The 21,023-nt window shown below is 28.3% G+C and overlaps 2 protein-coding genes across 2 annotated transcripts in view; one reads left to right on the top strand and one right to left on the bottom strand.

Annotated features, from left to right (window-relative positions):
• Positions 1-4,527: 4,527 nt before the first annotated feature.
• Positions 4,528-5,277, bottom strand: LOC101241739 (uncharacterized). Its single transcript, XM_065808566.1, has one exon. It carries the CDS (start codon positions 5,275-5,277, stop codon positions 4,528-4,530), a length of 750 nt encoding a protein of 249 aa, XP_065664638.1.
• A 7,134-nt stretch (positions 5,278-12,411) lies between these two features.
• The window catches only part of LOC100213958 (septin-1), a 45,536-nt gene continuing 36,924 nt past the window's right edge, over positions 12,412-21,023 (top strand). The window contains exon 1 of the mRNA XM_065807775.1: positions 12,412-12,549. Within this exon, the coding sequence (XP_065663847.1) occupies positions 12,459-12,549 (91 nt within the window). The 5' untranslated portion in view covers positions 12,412-12,458. The remainder of the gene's footprint in view (positions 12,550-21,023) is intronic.

The raw sequence follows: 21,023 nt of genomic DNA, 5'->3' as shown, positions 1-21,023 counted from the left end.
TATCAATGATCAAATAAATGGAATAGTTATCAAAATGGATTCAAATGTATGGCAAAGACATTAGGCTCATTTAAGTTTCTAATAAAAAAGGAAATTTTTAAAATTTGAGAACCATTTGTGCTTAAAGGGATCACCAAGTAATTTTAATTATTTTATTTTTGATTTTATTTGATATTTTTTTGATTTACTGATGGGTTTTTAATTTAATATCTATATTCTATTGAAAATGCATAAAAGGGCTCTATGAAAAGATTGCGATGACGCATCATTTTCATCTTCTTTGAGCCCCTGTCTGATTAACTCTTTATTTTATAAAGATCATTGTAAAAAGAAAAGTTTTTATTTTTTATTGTATATACAAAAACGGTGTTTGTTAACAAGATTTTATTTGTTCTACGGACATATTTTTTCTTTCTTGTATATATATGTTGATTATTTATTGTTAAACAGCAAAATAAATGTAAAAAAAAAATAATAAGTGTAAATCATAGATTTTTTTATACATTTGAAATCATTTTTCTAAAATCTGACTGTCGGATTTCAATAATTTTTTTTAAACTTCAGATAAAATATTCTATATTTATGATATTTCTCTGGTCATTGCTTCAACTTTTTTTCAATATAAAATTTGTTTTTACTGTTATGACTATTTCCTAATATATTTAAGTGCTTTTTAAATAAAATAACCTTTTTCAAAAGATCAAGTGATCTCTGTATCATTTTAGTCTCGTAATACGATTGTTCTTTTTGATTATGAAAAACTTTTGTTTGCTAACTTAAACTTTTAATTAGCCTTTTTTGTTGGAACAATCGCATAAGATATGTGTTCAAAATTTAAGTTCTGCTTTACCTGACTGATATCCTTCACTAATTCTTCATTAGTACTTCACAACCAAACGATTTTCACTTAGGGGTCGTCCATAAAGTACGTACGCTCATAGGGGGGAGGGGGGGGGTCTTCAAAAAGCGTACGAAAGCGTATGGGAGGGGGGGGGGGTGGGTTCAATTTAAAAGTACGTACTTCGATTTTCTAATTTATCACAATTAACCAGCTAATCAATAGAAAAGTTACATTCTGACTAAAGATTCTAGTTTGCCAACATAAAAAGATGTATGGTATATGAAGTAGAGGGTATAGTTTTCCTCTATGCACACACATGTATGGGCGCCCTCAGAATTTTTTGATGTTCCAGATAGGACACTTTTACACATCGTGCAAACTCATAACTTAAGTTTGTTTATACCTATGCCAAATGAGGAGGCTTTGCAAAATATCGGGATGGCGGAGGCCTGTGAACAAAAAGCCTTAAAACGCTTACCCTCCCGACCCCCAAAATGAGAGGGGTGTAAATTTTGCATGGTTATAACTTTTAGATTTGGAAAAAAATTTGGATGGCCTCCGCCATCCAAATTTTTTGCAAGGCCACCTCATTTGGCATATTAACAAACTTAAGTTTGCACGTTGTGTGAAAGTGTTCTATCATCAAAAATCAAAACATCAAAAAATCCTGAGGGGGCCCATGCACACATGCCCGCCCTTATATACTGGCCCTGAGTAAGACCTGAGGGCCGTGGTTGATGGGACGGAGTCACCCCAAAAAAAACGTGTCAATGGCGTCTCAAAGACCGCTAGGTTTTGCTAAAATAAAAAGTTTCTTAAAATAGCAAAAGGGCACAAAATTTGCTGTTGCTCCCTCCAACTGGGTTTTACCCTTTGTTTTCAATATTACTGATCTCACCTTAGACTCGTTTTTTACTTACTAAAGAGGGGTGCCTGAAAAAAACGTCCACCTTAAGTATAGTTTATTTACATTTGATTCGTTAAAAAAACAAAAAAAGTTTTCCTAGATTTCACCGAGAATCGAACCAGGATCTCCGTCGACTATTGCCGCCGCATAAAACTTTCGCCCAAATACACGCTTGCTTTTGTAAACTTTAAATTTATTTAAATTATAATTTGCATTTATACTTAGAGACGTTTTTAAAATGCGTAAGCAAAAAGCTTTGGGGTAGTATAAAGTATCTAAGGTACCCTCCGTCTTTTTTTTTTTTAATTAAGAAAAAAAAAACAGGAGGGATGGGGGGGGGGATATTTGAGGGGGGGTATTTGAGAAACGTACTTACTTTTAAGGGGGCGAAATAAAAGTACGCATGGCAACAGGGGGGAGGGGGGGGGTCAAATTTCAAAATTTTTGGCGTACGTACTTTATGGACGACCCCTTATTGTAGTTTTTCACTTTCTTACCCAGACTTCCCGCGAACTAAATTTTCATCAAAGATTGTACTCAACGCCGTTAATGCAAGTTCTCAAACTTTTTTGTCTTGTTTGTTCTCGGTGATAACAAACATATTTTTTTTCGGTCTGCAACATTTGTTTATAAACAATATATGTTGAGTTTTAAAAGATATGTAAAGTTTAAGCAATATCTATATATATTGTTTAAAACTCAACATATCTTTTGCGATGGAGTAAGAAAATATGTATACACACTTTCAACAAAAAAAATAAAAAAGATATATATATTCAAATAAAATTTATATACTGATCTATGGTAATTTAAAGACCGGAATTTTAGTTAAATAGTTTTATGGTATTATAAAATAGGGGTGGTTCACATCACAGTAATGTTTAAATTTTGAGCTTAGACTTTTAAATAAACCTTAAGAGGTTTAACTTTAAAAGTCTAACTAGTCGTATGTCAATTTGTGTGTTCTTCACACTCATATCATAAAAAACTTTCATACAAAATGGAAAAAACAGATTTTAAACTTGAAATAACTAATTTTTTTCGACCTTTAATATGTTTGCAGACATATGACTGGTTAGAAATTAAAAGTTTAACTTAAAACTTGTTTGAAAAAGTTGTTTTCTCAATTTAATGTTTTATCTTCATTGAGTGCAGCACCATTTTATACTAAAATATGGTTCATCAACTATAAAGCAAAATTTTATATCTAAACTTAAGTAATTTAAAAAAAATTTAACTTTGTTTGATTTTAGACAAACTAAAGCGCTAGGAGAGAAAAAAATAATAATAATAAAAAAATTATTCGGGCTAAAAAAATTCAGTGAAACATAACCTTTTTATAAAAACGCAAAATTCGTGTATTTTCCAGTACATGCATTAACGGCGTTGAGTAGACAGTTTTTGTACCGTTGATTTACCACATCTAGCTTCTTTGAAAGTATTACGCAATGATTAATCTGAATTGGGCAGATTAATCAGTTTCCCTAAAGGTTAAATGATTGAATTATTTAACTTTAAAAAAAGCGCTGGGTATTTGAGAAAAAAAAATATATATTACTCATTCGCTAACATAAAATAAAATGTTAATAAGTATTTTGACTTTAGTAAAAATAAAAATACTTATAAGGTAAGTATGGGTATTAAGGCCCACCTAACAGACTTTTGGTCATTTAGGCTTTAAAAATTAAGTTTAAAAAAATATTTTCGATTGCTGAAGATTAATCATTCCTTGATGTAAAAATCTTATCTGCATATTGAGGAAATAATTATAACAAAAGTTATTCATGTTTTTGTAACATACCTTAATTGGGCCTTATGGGGGTAATAAGGCCCATGTAAAAAATACAAAAAATAAATAAAGAAAAACCAGAAAAAAGTTTGGAAACATTCTTTTAATGCATAGTTTATCTCACATTTATAAAATAATAAGTAATCTTGCATATTTATATACTTTAAAAGAATCAATTTTTTATACAACAGTGAATAACAACAGAAAATTAAAAAATTCAATAAAGAAATGTTACAAAGAAAAACATTATTCTTCGCAGAATGGACATACTAATTCTTCCTCATCTTCAGAATCATACCCCATGCACGCCTCGTGGTACCATACTTTACATTTACAACATTGTCGCATACTTTCTACAGACTTTTGCTGGCATAACAAACAAAACCAATCATTCACATCCACACTTACAGACTTACTTTTCTTTGCACTTGGTTTTCCTTTGCCTTTATTCTTTTTATTAACAGCTTTAGAAGTGGAAGATTGAGAATAATCTTTTTTCAGGTCTTTAGAAACATTTGCTTTTCCTTTGCCCTTATTCTTATTATTAACAGCTTTAGAAGTAGAAGATTGAAAATCTTCTTTCGTTAGGGCTTTAGCAACATAGTTAAAACTTTTTTTGCGACCGACCATAGCCATATTTTTCTTTTTAGCAGGACTCGGCATTAAATCATTGAAACTTGCATTAAGATTAATTTCAGGTTGATCGACTGAAACTGTTGAGGGACTGGGTTGGGTGACTGAAGCTGGTGAAGGACCAGATTCAGTAAGGCACGTGTTAAAAGATGCACTATCAATTTCTGTCAAAGTACTTGGCAAAAAAGCAGTATCTGGAATGGCATTTGGGTTAAAAGGATAAATCCCAGTAGCCCTGAAACCACTTGTAATATTCCCAATTGACATGCACTTGTTCCATGCTGGTGTAAAAAGTTTGCCAAATAGAGATTTGGTTATTGTTCTATCTGGATGTGTCCTCAAATATTTCATGACTTCTTAATCCCAATAGGACTCGAAAGCTTTAAAGACAGATTTGTCCATGGGCTGCAGTTCATGGGTAGTATTGCTTGGTAAGCAAAAGATGTGAATCCCAAAGCTTTCCGCCTTTTCAACTATTCTAATATTAATATGGGAAGCAGCACCATCAATAATTAACAGAGTCTCTCCACTTGTTTTATATTTATTGAAGTGGTCAAGCCATATAAGAAAGGATTCGATGGTCATTGACCCCTTCTCCGTCATTAATGTAGTTGAACCTGGAGGCAAATCATCACTGAATTCACTCTTCAGGTGAATACCTTTGAAAAGCACCATTGGAGGTATAGCACTTCCCATAGCATTGGCACAGCCAACCACAGTCACATTTTCTGCATGTTCCTGAGCAACAAGATGAACTCTCTTCGCTCCCCGTTGTACTAAAACAGCTTGTTGAAGATGAACTGTAAGCCTGACTCCTTTTTCATCCATGTTGTAGAGCCTTTCTGGAGTATTAAAAAAGCCATGCAATAACATTAGTTTTTCTAATTTGGTGAAATAGTCCTTAACAATAAACGGATTCATTTTTTGTGCCCTTGCTGGGTTCATAAATTGCGCCTTTCGGCAGCTAATTTTTGGGTAGTGCCTTAAGAAATTATTACACCAGTCTCTACCTGCCAGTTTTTCGTTGACATTGAAGCAATGATTAATATCGTTTGCTTCGACAAACTCAAAAACATATGCCCTCAAGAGTTTTGGTGTTATTGGCATACCGATGTCTGACAATCTGAAAAATTCTTGACACTAACATTTGCTCCTGCTCACTAGAAAGCGTAATTTTTCTACCTAAAGACTTTTTCTGGGATCCTGTACACAAGTGATTTCGTAGAGTTCTACGAGGAATTTTTGTATTTTATGGCAGCTTCTCTTTGCGATGCTCCGTTTTGCACAGCTTTGAAAGCCTCCTGCAATTGACCTTCTGTCCAATTAGCTCTACTTTTTCCATTAGCAGTTGCCATTTCCAAAGACAATATTTTAAATATATATTTTTTTAATAAATAGTATTTAAGTCTATAAAAATAAATATATAATTTTTTCTTTTAAAAAACAACATTTTATAAATTGATTAAAAAGTAAAAAATAAATTTTTTCAAAAGTAGTAAAAGTATAAAATCTATAAATTCCAGAACAACAACGCTTTTGTAACTAATATTTAACAATTTTATTTATTTACACTAAAGTTTGTTGTTTATTGTTTGTATAAATTACTTTTCTTAACTATTTCTTTTATTTACGCTAAACTTATGTCAGTTTCAAGTTGTTTGTTTTAATTACTTTTCTTAATAAATTCTTTTGCAACGCTAAACTAAAGTTTAGCGCATTTCTTTTATTATTACCGCTGACCTCGTGTTTGGGCCTTATTACCCGATTTTTAGTGGGCCTTATTACCCGCTTTGAACCTGTTACGTTTATCGATAATGTATCCTTTTGTTTCAACACTTGCATAAATATTACATGATGAGTAATGATAACGAATAAGTACTTAATGCAAATAAATGGAATTGAAAAAAATAGAAGCTTTATAAAATATTTTAAAATGTAAAAACACGTATCTTAAAAATTAGACTTAAGCAATTTTTGACGAAACTAACAAAGTAATCTTGCTTTGTCGAACGCGTGGTAAAGAAATGCTGATTTTTTTTTGCTGCCAGTGATAAAACCAGATAACTCTAATATTTTAATGTCGAAAAAAAGTTTCACAATTTATTTTTTCCCTAAGTTTGGATTAGTGGGCCTTATTACCCGCCGGGCCTTAATACCCATACTTACCTTATATCGATTTAAAAGCAAAAAAAGCAATTTTTAATAAAAAACTTAAAAAAAAAAACTATTAGCAAATCAACATCTTTAAATATTGGAAAGTGTTTCGTACATACATGCCTTATAAACGATTTTACGCTTTTTTATCTATTTGGCACATGCTTAATACCAGGGCTTTGGAGTAGCTCCGGAGCTACTTGAAGCTGAGCCGGAGCTAAAATATTTTCTGCCGGAGCCAGCTCAACCCTTTTGATATATTGAAATATCAAATTTCCATAACATAAATTGTTTTTTCACAATTTAATTTTTATCCAATTATTTTGTGTAATATATCATGTGGTTCTTATGTATGTAATATGTCATGTGGTTCTTATTGTAGAGTATGATAAGATACTTTAAAACAATACTTCTAAACAATGTCAATGATTGGTTAAGGGGTCGTCCATAAAGTACGTAAACATTTTTTTTGATTCCTCAACCCTTTGCATTTTTACTCTTTTAACCTACCTACTCAATATTTTATGATATTTTTTTTAATTTAGTGTCTCCTTACTTTCATAATTGACCCCTCTTCTCCATTCGAGCGTACTTTATGTACGATCCTTTGTGTACGTACTTTATGGACGATACTTAACAAAAAAATACTTTATCTATGTGTTAAGTCACATGATTTGTTTTAACGTTTTTAATTAGTTGAAACATTTTTAAAATAGATTTAAACATGTAAGTTCAAAATAAAATTAGGAAAAGATTTGAATGTTTTTTTTTTGATATTATAGATATTATTTTTGTTTATACTATCTTTTCTATTATTTCTCTTATTTTTCATTTACATTATTTTCATAGTTTTTTATAAAAATAACTTCAAACGCAAACAATCCTGAGAGGTTTCTAGATAAGTATTTTTCAATTGATAAAACTACAAAACTGTTTACATATAAAATTACAAAAAGATAATTGAAAAAATGATTTAATGCGCCATGCAAATAAACAAAATCAAAAGTTTACAATATGAAACGGCATTTGGAAAAATCACATCAATCAGAATATAAAATTGTTGAATCTGAAATGAGCCTAATGGCCCAAAGAAAATCTTCAAAATCATTTTATCACATTCACAAGATTTCAATACTATAAAAACTAAACAGATTAATTTAGATTCTTTTGTTATCACTAGTATTTGAACAATAAATCAAGTTAGTGCTAAAACTTTGAAAATTGGAATTATTAAAATGGTAGTGAATAAAGGAGTTTTGTTGAAAACGTATGCGGATGAAGGATTTCAGTTGGTTTCAGGTCAATTAGGTAAAACTCTTGGAGTCAATACTGGACACAATTCTGTACGCAATTTGATTAATGGATTTGCTGAAAAAAGAAAGTTGATATAAAGGAAATATTGTTACATAAATTTATTTATGAGAAAATAGATGCACCCACTCGACACCAAAATAACTATTTGGAAATAAATATTCAATATTATTATGCAAAAAAAACTTTGGCACTGATAGATACACAAGGACAGCCCAACCATGTTGCTATCAAAAAAATGGTGGAAGATACTCTATATAGATTTGGTATCAGCAATGATCATATAGTACGTGCAAGTGCAGACAATGCAGCCAATATGATTAGAACAATCACAATTTTAAACAAATATTCAGGTGATGAAAATTTTTTAGATAATGCTTTGCATGATTAAGAACAAGTGGAATTTTTACAACAGCATACTAATAAAGAATAAAGTGAAGGAGTTCCGGAAAAAAATCAAGGCTTTATCAACCAAGAATGGTGTCAACAATTGTCTACTGACATTAAGCTGATGCGTTGTGTTATTCACACTTTGCAGCTAGCTATTCGTATGATTTAAAAAAACATACATTGCCCAACTTTTGGCAAAAGTCCGTTATGTTGTAAAGAAACTAAGAAACTCACATACAATATTTTTAGCAAGGAAGCAATACAAGGTTGTTTCAATTTTGAATAATGAGACACGCTGGAGTTCTACATTCCGGATAACTGAAAGGTTATTACTTTTGTGTCCACTGTATGAGCAGTTTACTGCAGTTGATCAGATATTCTTTCTACGCCCTGAAATATGGGATAAATCTATTCATCTTTGCGATCTTTAAAAAAGCCACATGATGTGACAGTTAAACTTCAAGGAATCGACATTACTCCGGGAGAGTTCCTAAAGGAATGGTTGAAATTGAAATCTGACCTAGAGAAGAATCAAGGACTATTTGCAGAAGACATTTCAAAATCTATACAGAAACAAGTTAAAAAACCTTTTAATAATGATATATTTTTAGCTGCAGGTTAAGTTGATGCTATATATAAAATACTATTGGAAGAAAACCAGATAATACGAGCAAAACAAGGCTTAAAAGCGATAGCAGAAAAAATTTATAAAAGAGATGCCAAGAATATAATAGAAAGTCAAGAAATAAGAAATACTGCTGTGTTATCTACAGTACTTCTTTCAGTTTTAAGTGAATCTAATTCCGATAGAGAAGAGGATGAGTTTGAAAAGGAGCTTGATGAAAAAGAAAAAAGGAAAAGTGTGACCATAATTAATTTTGGTCACACTTCTTTTTTTAATTTTTTTGATAAAAATACTTTTAATACAAATTTTTTTAGGACGACTGTAGGATAATGGAAGTAATAGGACGTTCAAAATTGAATTCAGCGTTTGAGGGAATAGAAGAATACCCAAAAAGAATACAAGAAGCGTGCAAAGTTGTCACTTGTATACCTATCTCACAAGCAAGTGTAAAGAGGCTTTTGTTCTTAAGTTTGCATCGAGCGATCTGCGTTCTTCTATACTTTATTTTTAAGGATGAATCAAGATTTTGATCAAAAAATATTAATAGTACTTAAGTTACTGTCATAAAACATTAAAAATAAAATTTTGATTTTTTTTTGCGGAGCCGCTCCGGAGCTGCTTCAGAGCTGGAGCCAGAGCTGGAACCGGAGCTGGAGCCAAAAATTCTAATGGGACCATCGCCTGGAGTCGGAGCCAATTTTTAGACCTCGGCTCAAAAGCCCTGCTTAGTACATGATTTGACTTTTTTTTTTTTTTGTCACACAAACATCCAAATTAAAACAATCTCAATATTTTTTTTTTGTGTGCTAATCCTTCTGGTTTGTAGGATTCAGTGGTAGCCTAAGACAGTTTTATGCTAGTGGTAAGAACAAAAATACTGTTTTTAATAATTTCAATCTCCTTTTAAAAGTTAAGAATATTCCATATATGTAATAAGAAGTTTCTTAAAACACAAGAGTTTTAAAAAATAAAAAACAAAAATCTTCATTATTTCTTACAAATGTTCCCAATTATTTTTTTACGACCTTCCAAGAAAACAAAAACTCTACGTAAAGTACTTTAAAAATTAGTTTACTTTGTTTAAAATGGGATGTGTAAATATAAAACGTTTTTATTTTTATTTTATAAGAATCCAGAATCTATAAATCTTAAAAAACGGGTGGACGTTTTGGAGCATTTTAGTTCCCAAGCTACAATTACCGCAATTTTTTTTCTAATTATATAGTTTGACATAACCAGGGCGATGGGGGTAATTGCCTTTCCTCCTTAGATATTTTGACAAGCCCACCAATCATACAACTTTTAAACCTGAAAACTGCCCCCCTACTTTACAAGATAGTCTAAATCCTCCAAATCAAAAAATGGCCCCCTCACTCCTTTCTAGATGGCCTGAATTCACCAAATCAAAAAAAAAAAAATTAAAAATTGTTCCTTTACTATATGGTCTGGATCCACCCCTAGGCGTAGTACCCTCTTTACAAAAACCTCATTGAAACATTAGTCGGCAAATGTAGACCATTAGTTGGCAAATTCGGACCATTAGAATTTTAGTCGGCAAATGTCAAACACCGAGGACATTTTTTTTCAATCGTAGTCAGTAAAAAACACACACGTCCATGTGTGTGTGACCTGTGAGACCTTTTTGGGACGGCCCTGGACATCACCGGGATTATACATAGGTTTGGAGTTTGCACACAGTTTGAAAGTGTCATATCTGAAACATCAAAAATCTTATTTACGCCACCTTGCTCGACAGATGTGTTTATTTACATTTTTTAAAGTGTTTTATTTATTTAAATTTCATAAAGTTCTAGTTTATTTACATTTTACAACAATATGCACAACAGTTGTACAATTGACAAACCGAGTACAAATTAATATCTTGAAACCGTCGTATCATTTAAAATGTCCTAAATAACTTCGAATTTTTTTAAGTTATAGTTGCAGCGTATGTAATGAATACAGTGAATTAAAATAAATATTAATTATATGAATTTTTATTTTATGATTTCAAAAAAAAAAAAACCTTTACTGTTTAAATAAAAAAATAACTTTTGTTAGATCCTTCAAAAAAATTTGTTGTTGTTGTTGTTTAAGGAAATCAATAATATCTATGGAAACAAACAATAATCACAGCTATTTAGATAAAAATAGAGGACAGATTGAAATCAGAAACCGGAAATTCCGATTAAAATAAGTTATAGACATAATGGATCCGAATACTTCTATCGCTAACTAACAAAATACTTACACATCTTGCAACAACTTTTTTTCCGAATAATATTTATTAACGTTTTTTATAGCCTTGAGGGCAACTTTGGCGAGAACTACTCACTTTTTTATGCATTTATCTTTGACGAAATACTTAGTATTATAAGAAATTTGTCTACATTATTAAAATAGTTTTAAAATAGCAAGCTCTTTTCCAATGTCAGATATTTCCGACATTTACAATATATGATCTCATCTATCAATTATGTAAAGGTAAACGCATAGTTTACATCGATGGTACGTTATCTAGCTTGGACAATCTATGACATCACTAAAGAATGCTGAATTGGGTGTATGGGGTGAAGATTTTTGCTCGGCATTACATCCTGGGCGTTTTTCCTTTAACTACAATTTATACAAAGTTTAAGTACAATAGGCGCACAGTTAACTCAATATAGCATTTTAAGCCGGTGCATTTTTAATCTGTTTGAGACACCGATTAATGTAACTAGTATGGATTTTACTAAAAAAAATTTCTCTATAAAAGTCAGAATCCTTAGTTATATTTACCCTAAAATTATGTTTTTTTTATTCTATAAATTTTTGCCTGTTTGATGGTTAAGTTTTTACATATTAGCAAACTTAAATATTACTATTTTAAACATTCCAACTCTTTACGTATATGATATATAGAGAGAGTATTAGTAATATATTATGTATTTTATAACATATTTGTAACAATAGTTAGCTAATAATCTGTATAAGTGCAACATTTAATTTTTCAAATAAATATCTTAAGTATATTATATAAACTATAGAATGTAAACTATTAAAAACTAGAATAGAAAAAGAATATAATAGAATCTAAGTACTAATTTTCTGTACAGTCTCTCTCTCTCTCTCTCTCTCTCTCTCTCTCTCTCACTCTCTCTCTCTCTCTCTCTCTCACTCTCTCTCACTCTCTCTCTCTCTCTCTCTCTCTCTCTCTCTCTCTCTCTCTCTCTCTCTCTCTCTCTATATATATATATATATAAATATATATATATAAATATATATAGTATATATAAATATATATATATATATAATATATATATATATATATATAAATATATATATATATGCATGTATATATATGTATATATATGTACATATATGTATTTACATACATATATTATATACATACATATATATTTACATACATACATACATACATACATATATATGTATATATATATATATATATATATATATATATATATATATATATATGTATGTATGTATGTATGTATATATATACATATTATATATATACATATTATATATATACATATTATATATATACATATTATATATATTATATGTATATATATACATACATATATATATATATATATATATATATATATATATATATATATATATATATATATATATATATATATATATATAAAAGATATATATATATATAAAAGATATATATATATATAAAAGATATATATATATATAAAAGATATATATATATATAAAAGATATATTTAGATTGTTAGTAAGTAAAGTTATTTAGATTTGTTTTTAAATTAATTTTTCAGCAAAAAAAATGTCATCCTATGTAGGGTTTGCTAATCTCCCTAATCAAGTTCATCGAAAGACTGTTAAAAGAGGTTTTGAGTTCACTTTAATGGTAGTAGGTAAGTAAAAAATATTATAATAGTATATTAAAAAAACAAGATTTTACTATCTGTAAAAGCTTTAAGCTGTTGCTTGAAACTGCAATAAACTCTTGGCAACTGTTACCATATTATTTGTTTTTTATAGTATCTCTATGTATAAGGGAAAAAAAGATTCACAAGATTTTTTATAATTAGATAAATAAACTCAAGGAGAAAATAAAATGATTAGGTTTTAGTAATAGTTTTTAGGCCTTGTTGTTAGATTATATTGCATAACGCTAATAAATATAAAAAAACGCATAATGCTAATAAATGTATCTTTAATGCAGCTTCGATATTTAGACTGTTAAAATAAATTGTGTTGGAATATTTTGAAGTATTGCATTTAAATTAAGTTAAATTTTAAATTGTGTTAAAAATCATTTTAACTAATATAAAAAAAAAGTTACTGTTGAAATCTGTATTTGTAAAAGATATTTTATTATCTTATTCTTAACGTAATTTTTTATCACAACCTATTTATTTGTTTTTTTTTAAGTACTTAATGTAATATTTTTAACAAGGGTTATAAACAATTTATAGATAGATTTTATAAGTTATCAATAAGATATTTGTAAACCTAATTTATGTTCATAAAGAACTTTAGACAATATTGAAATTAATAAGAAACAAAAATTTTTAATTGCATTTGTAAAAAGAACTCCTTAATCAAAAGCACCTTTTTTTTTAAACTCATTATGTAAAACATGAGTCTTTTCAGCTATGACGAAGAGACTCATATTTTAGGTAATGAATTAGTTAGCAGATGATAGGAAAAAAAATTCTTTAATAAATATTGAAAACTATTTTACATTCCTTTAAAACTAAATTTTACATTCTACGTTTTACTAACTATTTACATTCCTTCAAAACATAATTTACTTTTTTGAAATCATGTTTAATTCAAGTTCTTCTAATTAAAAAAAAAGCTATATGAAATAATCAGTTACTTTAACAAGAAAATTTACAGTTGCAGTTAAACGTTTTTTTTTTTTAATGATTTGATATTTTATGAATAAACGTCATATAAATGATATTAAAAAATAATTTAAATATTCCAAAGTAAATTAGTTTTTGCTAAATATAAAACTATTGAGCTTGTACACAAACTGTCAAAAAACTGCTAAAACACGAGCTGCGTAACCCTTCTTAACAATGCCTGAGTTTTATTAGTTACACTATATAGATTTGTATCATATCATAAATATATTAGAGAAAGCAATCTTTATCATTTATTATCAATTATTTTTCTAATATTTATTCTTTTAAAATTGTTCTTGTGTTTAAGTTCAAATTTAAACATGTATTTATTGTTTTCACTTTATATTGTATTTTATGTACTAAGTAAAAAAAGTAACTATAAAAATATTGTGTAAAATTCTATTTTTACAGTCAATAGTTTGTAAAGATTAAATTTTGTATTTTATTTTTAAAATGTTTTCAATAGAAAATAAAAAACTTGAAATTTTTGAAAACTATTATTGCTCTATAGTTTTATGATTTTTTTAATAATTTTTTTTAAATGGTTTTTGGTAAAATTCTTACACAGGTCATTTGAAGTTATTGAGTTTTTTTTATCAAACTTTTTTTTATCTTAAAGACCCTCATAAAAACATATGAATGAATTAATATTATAGTATATTGTTTGTGAAATCATAATTAATTCAAATTCTTTTAATAAAAAAAAATTTTATAAAATAATTAATTACTTTATCAAAAAAAATTTCAGTTGCAGTTAAATGCTTTTTTTTTATGATTTAATACTTTTTTATTAAAAATCATATAAGCAATATTAAAAGATAATTTAACCTTTGCAAAACTATTTGCAAAGAAATTTTCTTCAAATTCAACTCTTAAATCTTACAGTCATTCTCTTCCTTCCATTCAACTTAAACAGGTTAACCTGTTTAGTTTGAATTGAACACATTGTTAGACATTCAAATTACTCCGACATCTGTTGCTAACGTTATATCTTAATAAAACTCTTTTATGGCTTGTGGTCCAGACAACATTCCTGTTATAGTCTTACAAAATTGTTCCCCAGAACTCTCTTTAATTCTCTCAAAACTATTTAAAAAGTCTTGTTTTTTTGTCTGCTGGAAAATGGCATCTGTTGTTTCAATTTTTAAAAACTCCGGAGAATATTCTGAGCCCTCCAATTATCATCCCTCAGTCTTTTTTCTGCTATTAGGTCTTTGAGTCTTTGATCAACAAATTTTTCACATCCCATCTTGAATCAAATAACTTACTGTCAGACAATATGGTTTTCGATTCTCTCGCTCTACGGTTGACTTGCTAACTGCTATGACTGAAAATTTTTATTGTGCATTAGATGGAAGCAGCAAGACTAGGACTATTGCTCTTGACATATCTAAAGCTTTCAACAAAGTTTGATATGCTAGTCTTCTCCATAAGCTTGCTTCATATGAAAGTTAGGAAATCTAAGAAAGTTTTTGAGATTATCAAATTGTTTCTTTCGAACCACTATATTAAAGTCATCCTCAAAGGTCAACACTCTTCTTTATTTCCAGTAACTTTTAGGGTACTTCAAAGTTCTATCATTGGTCCTGTTTTGTTTCTTATCTACATTAATGATTTTACCAACAACCTTACATCTTTTTGCTGATGACTTAACTTTATACTCTTGTCTTGACAAATTCTTCAAAACCTACAATACTGTCAACATTTCTATATTAATAAAAAGCAACTCTCTCACTGAGTCCTCTACTTTACTATTATCATTTACTACTGACTTTTCATGGAAACCATATATACAATCGATTGCTGAATTAGCATCCTCTAAGGTTGCTTCTTTTTATTGTCCTCACCATTTTCTTACTCTTGATTCCATTTCTACCTCTGCAAATTTCTTATTTGTTCCTGTATGGAATACTTTTGTCATATTTGGGCTGGTTCTTCTAATGATGCTCTTTTTCTTTTAGACAAGTTTCAAAAAATGTATTGTAAGCATAGTCAGACCCGCTTTATCTGCTAAGCTTGAGCCTTTTTCCCATCGTTGTAAAGTTTCATCTCTTTCTCTTTTTCTTTGCTCAAAGGAGCTTTCATCTCTGGTTCCATCAACTAAAACTCATTCTCGCTTGACTCGTCATTCAGCAAAGTCTCATTCATTTGCTATATCTGCCCCTGCATGTTCTAAAAACTTTTATTTGCTTAGTTTTTTTCACCTGTACTTTTACCCTTTGGAATTCTCTCCAATCTTTAGGTTTTCCTGATTCTTACAACGACAACTCTTCAAGTTTTTTGTAAACCATTTCCTTGCTCTATAACTCTATTCTTCTTTCTAGTAACTTCTAACTTAACAGTTAACATGCTTGCGGCATTGTTGGAAGTGAATAAAAATAAAATAAAAAAAAACATTTTATGTTTTTTTATTATTATTGTGTATTACGTAAATACTTTGTAAAGCATTATTTTATTTTAAATGTTCTAAATATTATTTGTTATTTTTGTTTATTTAAGTAAAGTTTGACTCTAAAAAACATTAGTAAATAAATTTTATTACTTTGTTAAAAGTAATAAAGTAATCTATGGCCACATTGGAGGTGGAAAGAAGACATAAAAGTTTACTATCAAATCTTAACTAATCATATTTAGCTTAAAAATCTGCTTAATTAATATTATATCAACTTTAAGTTGTTAAATTCTAAAATAATTTTATGATTCAGTTATTAATGAAATGCATTTACAACAATTGTATTAATCAACTGATGTTATATTTTATAATAAACTAATATATTTAAGAATTTAAAAACAATATTATACCGCCATAAATATTCTTTTGTTTTAAAAAAGTTTTAAAAAAGGTATCCAAGGCTTGAATTAAGTTTTATTATTAATTAAATCAATTGGTTGCAAATCAAATATCTTGAAATATTTCTGGTCATTGAGTTCTTAGTTTATTAAAAATGGCAAACACTGTTTTTATGAAACAGTCAATTTATCATAATGCAAAAATAGAAGAAAAAAACAAAAATTTACTACTGCAAAATTAATAACAATAAATAATTAGATATTTTAAAGGATTACAAATAAATAAAAAAGTTATAGGAAAAATATATTGATTACTAAAGTTTCAAAAAACTTGTGCGGTATTTTAAAAATCAACCAATAAAAAGTTATACTTAAGCTATTTGAGCGTTATATGAAACATTAAAATCAATTTTTGTTTAGGGGGAAACTTTCAGAAATTATTTAAAAATTTATATGTATGAAGTTAAAAATTAATTAATTGATAATAAAAATAATAATAAAAAAGATATATTTTAAAATAAGTTATTAGAGTTTAGGGGTCTGCTTCTTGAAATAAAAAGTCTTGTTAAACTCATTTTAGCAAGACAAGCCAAGACAAGATGAGACAAGACCATTTCAGTCTTTTCTTGAAAAGTCTTGAATGAATCAAGACCAACCTTAAAAAATAACTAGTAATTCAAGAAATAACAAGACTTTTCTTGGTATTTTTTAAATGAAGACTAAACTAATCAACCTGAAAGATTTCTAAGATGAGTTCACAAATTTAACCTTGTACTAAGGAGTCATCAATAAAGTACGTCACACTAATTAGGGGGGGGGCAGGGGGAGAGGAAGCAAAATTTTGTGACAAGGAGCAGGAGGGGGTTAGTCGAATGTAACGTCACAAAAATTATTTTAGTATTACAGTTTAATTACTACGCGTTCAATTGAAGGAGTGTTTTAGATTGTCCAAATTTTTATTCACTCTTCTTATTTTTATGCGTATTTTAAATAGTTTTAAGTTCGTAAAAACTGCCATTGCGCTTTTGAAGACATTAAAGCGCAGCGATGCAAAATCATTAAATTAAGAACGTAAAAATTAAGTTTAGAATTTTAGATTCAGGGTTTAAATAAGTAAATGAATCATTTTTTAAAAATTATAATAAATAGCATAATAACATGTAAGTTAATTATCTTTTATATTATTTATTTTTGTGATTCTTATGTTTTTAAACATTAGAGTTTTAGTTCCGTGCACATTTAAGCAAGAATATATAATAATTTAAATAACTAAATAAACATATAATAACTAAGTTAAATAGACTTGCTCATACTTTTTTTAATAACATTGCATCTATTTCCGTTCTGTAGCTAGCCAAATTTAAAAGCAAAATTTTGACCATGTTGAAATTCATCAATGGAAGCTTATCTCCAAAGATAAGTTTGATGAAGCTCTGCATCTCCATGAAGATAATGTCATCCCTGGGTCAAGTACTGATTCATCAACCATTAATCAGTGATATGGAATGTTAATCAGTTCAAGTTAAAACTAAACATTTACATACTGAAAACAGTTCTATGATTTTTTTGTGAAAAAATATGATAAATAAATATTTTGAGAAAAAAACTAGTTTCTTTCCAAATTTTTAAAAGAAAAATGCACTTGAAGTCTTGTAATTTAGAAAACAATTTTAAGACTTAATTTTTGGTCTTGAAAAGTCTTGTCAAGTCTTGATTTTCTTGAAATTATTTTTATGTAACAAGACCACTTTGAAAAAGTATTGATATTTCTTGAAACATTTCAAGACTATAATGGAATTGTCTTGGTATTGGTATTGAAATAAATTTTTTACAAGACCCAGACCCGTATTAGAGTTTTTTTATTTTGTTTTAAAATAAGTTTAAATTAGTTTTTATAAATTTTTACGCTCCTCTGTCTTTAATTTTGTATACATATCTGCTAATGAGTTACGAGCATTTAATTTATCAGAAAATATTGATTAAGATTTAAGTAAGATATAAAAGTATTTTATATCTTGTTTGACAATCTTTTATTTAAAATACTTGATCACCGCTAAATTCTTTTAGACTGTTTATGATTTGCAATTGTTTTTTAATATTACATTATACTTTATACTTTATTTTTCTATTTTTATCTGATGATTTATAAAATGAATTAAAATATTTAAGTTGAAATCATACTTTTTAAAAATAATAATAAAATCATAATAATAATGTGGTTTTGTAATGAAATTTTATACCATAGTTCAAGATCAATAAACTGCTGAATCAGCAAAAAATAAACAAAAAGTGAGTAAAACAACTGTTGCTTAGAAAATACTTGTGCTTTTAATCTATAAACTTTAAAAATTGGAGACAACACATTAATAAAGTGCCTAAAGCAGGATTATTTCATATTTTAAATTCGTTTCATAGTGGCAGTTGAAAAGTTGACAGAGAAATACAAATTTTTCAACAAAAAAAAAATATTTCGGTTGAAGATTCAGGTGCTACTTTAAAGTATAATAAACAACTTGTGAATATTTAAATGTTTAACTATATGTGAATTTTGAGATATCGTTGTTCTAAGATTACAACATTCAAAAAAAAAAAAAATGTGAAGAAAAATGCAAAAGAAATTAATAAAAAGATAAAGATGTTCATTGAGCAATCAATAGAAAAAATAGTAAAACAGAATATTTTAAAAGATAGTGGATACATTTTAAATAACACAGATATCAATTATTTAGATTTTTATGAGATAAAAAGTAGAAATTGATAACCAGTTGTGGTTGCTATGTGTGTTGTTATGGACAGTTGTTAACAATTGTTGATAATTTTATTGTTTTAAACAAATTTTTAATGTAAACAATAATTAAAAATCACTTATTCTGAAAGATAGGTAGTTTTTCTGATAGAAACATTACTAAAAAAAAATGATTTTTTTTTTTACCATGGATTCACCTTAAATGCTCTTGTTCATAAACAGACAACATATAGATGATGATTAGAGAAACCCAATTTTTTTTTATGTACCCTAACTCCATCAAACGTTTGACCTGAGGACTTTTCAAAACAAAAAAAATTAGAATCTGATAGAGTCAACGGAACTCGATAAAAAATACCCGTTTATCGCCAGAAACAACTGTTAAAACCTCAGCATCAATAAAGTTATTTTGAAGAGCACAAACTTTCATTCTAGTACCATTGTATTGCAAGTTTTAATAAATGTTTAAATAACATAACTACACAACCAGTTTTAAATTTTAAGCAATGAATGAAGTGGCATAACTGTAGAAATAATGTTGTTCAAAAACTGAACAGGAAAGTTGTTTCTTTTATTAGGGTTGTCCATCTCAGTTTAATCAGCACTTAAAAATGCATTGATCTCCTGGTAAACGTTTGAGCTTTTGCTCATTGATTGACAATGAATCCATATTAGTGAGTGTTAGAATAGCTTGTTTAGCATAATCATCTCATTCATCTTCAAATATCTCATTAACAATTGTGCCATTTCTCTCAGGTATTAATCCACTACCATGTTTTAATAGATATTGTAAAAACTCTCATTACCCATAATGTACTCTCACTTTTCAATTAGTGCAAACTTTTGCAACTATTGCCTATGTAATGAACATTTTAAACATGTTTGGGTATAATGAATTTCCAGTTCATGTGGCTGTAGCAGATTAAACACTCATACTACTGGTTTCAGTTACACTTCGCTGGTTTCAGCTATTAAATAATTGTAATTAAACTTTTTCATACTAAAATCGATCCATAAAAACCACTCAGGAATGTTAATTACATAGTTACTACATAGCCCACAGGCTACCCACCTAATATATGGCTATTATACAGAATGCTACTACATTTAGGCCTGTAAATCGAGCCAAGCTTGCCAGGGCTCGGCTTGGCTTGTTTACATATTAAGAGTGTTCAGGCTCGGCTCAAGCTCGTTTCGAACATGAGATTCTTTGTTCGAGCTCGGCTCGTTAAGGATTAGTATTGTTTGGGCTCAGCTCGTTTTACATGTTGCTCAAGCTCGACTGGTTTAAAACTCGAAATAGTTATTGTAACCTGTTAGTTTAAAGCTCGTTTAGTAAAAAAATATTGTTCGTTAAAGGCTTGTCTGTTAATAATGCAAGTCCAAATCAACAAACAACATAAACAATCCTACAGTCTATTAAACATGCAAATAAACAACATAATGAAATAAGATCCCACAAATCTAATCGTTCAAAATAAAAGTTAAAACTAATAGTTCAATGTTCAAACTTAATGTTCAAAGTTCAAACATAATGTAAACTCTCACAAATAATTAAACACTGCACTCTAATTGTTCAAATTACATTTTCTCAAATATAAGTCTTGCTCTCATTGCATTGGATAAATAAATAAATAAATATATATATATATATATATATATATATATATTTATATATATATGTATGTATATATATATATATATATATTATATATATATATATATATATATATATATATATATATATATATATATATATATATATATATATATATATATATATATATATTCGAGCTTTAATCGAGTCTATATGAACGAGCCTATGATGTTCAAGCTCGGCTCGTTTAATAAACGAGCCTAATTTTTTGTTCAAGCCCGGCCTAATTTTTTGTTCAAATTACATTTTCTCAAATATAAGTCTTGCTCTCATTGCATT

Source organism: Hydra vulgaris, chromosome 10, assembly GCF_038396675.1.
Source record: "Hydra vulgaris chromosome 10, alternate assembly HydraT2T_AEP".
Taxonomy (NCBI): domain Eukaryota; kingdom Metazoa; phylum Cnidaria; class Hydrozoa; order Anthoathecata; family Hydridae; genus Hydra; species Hydra vulgaris.
This window is presented reverse-complemented; position numbering and strand designations above follow the sequence as displayed.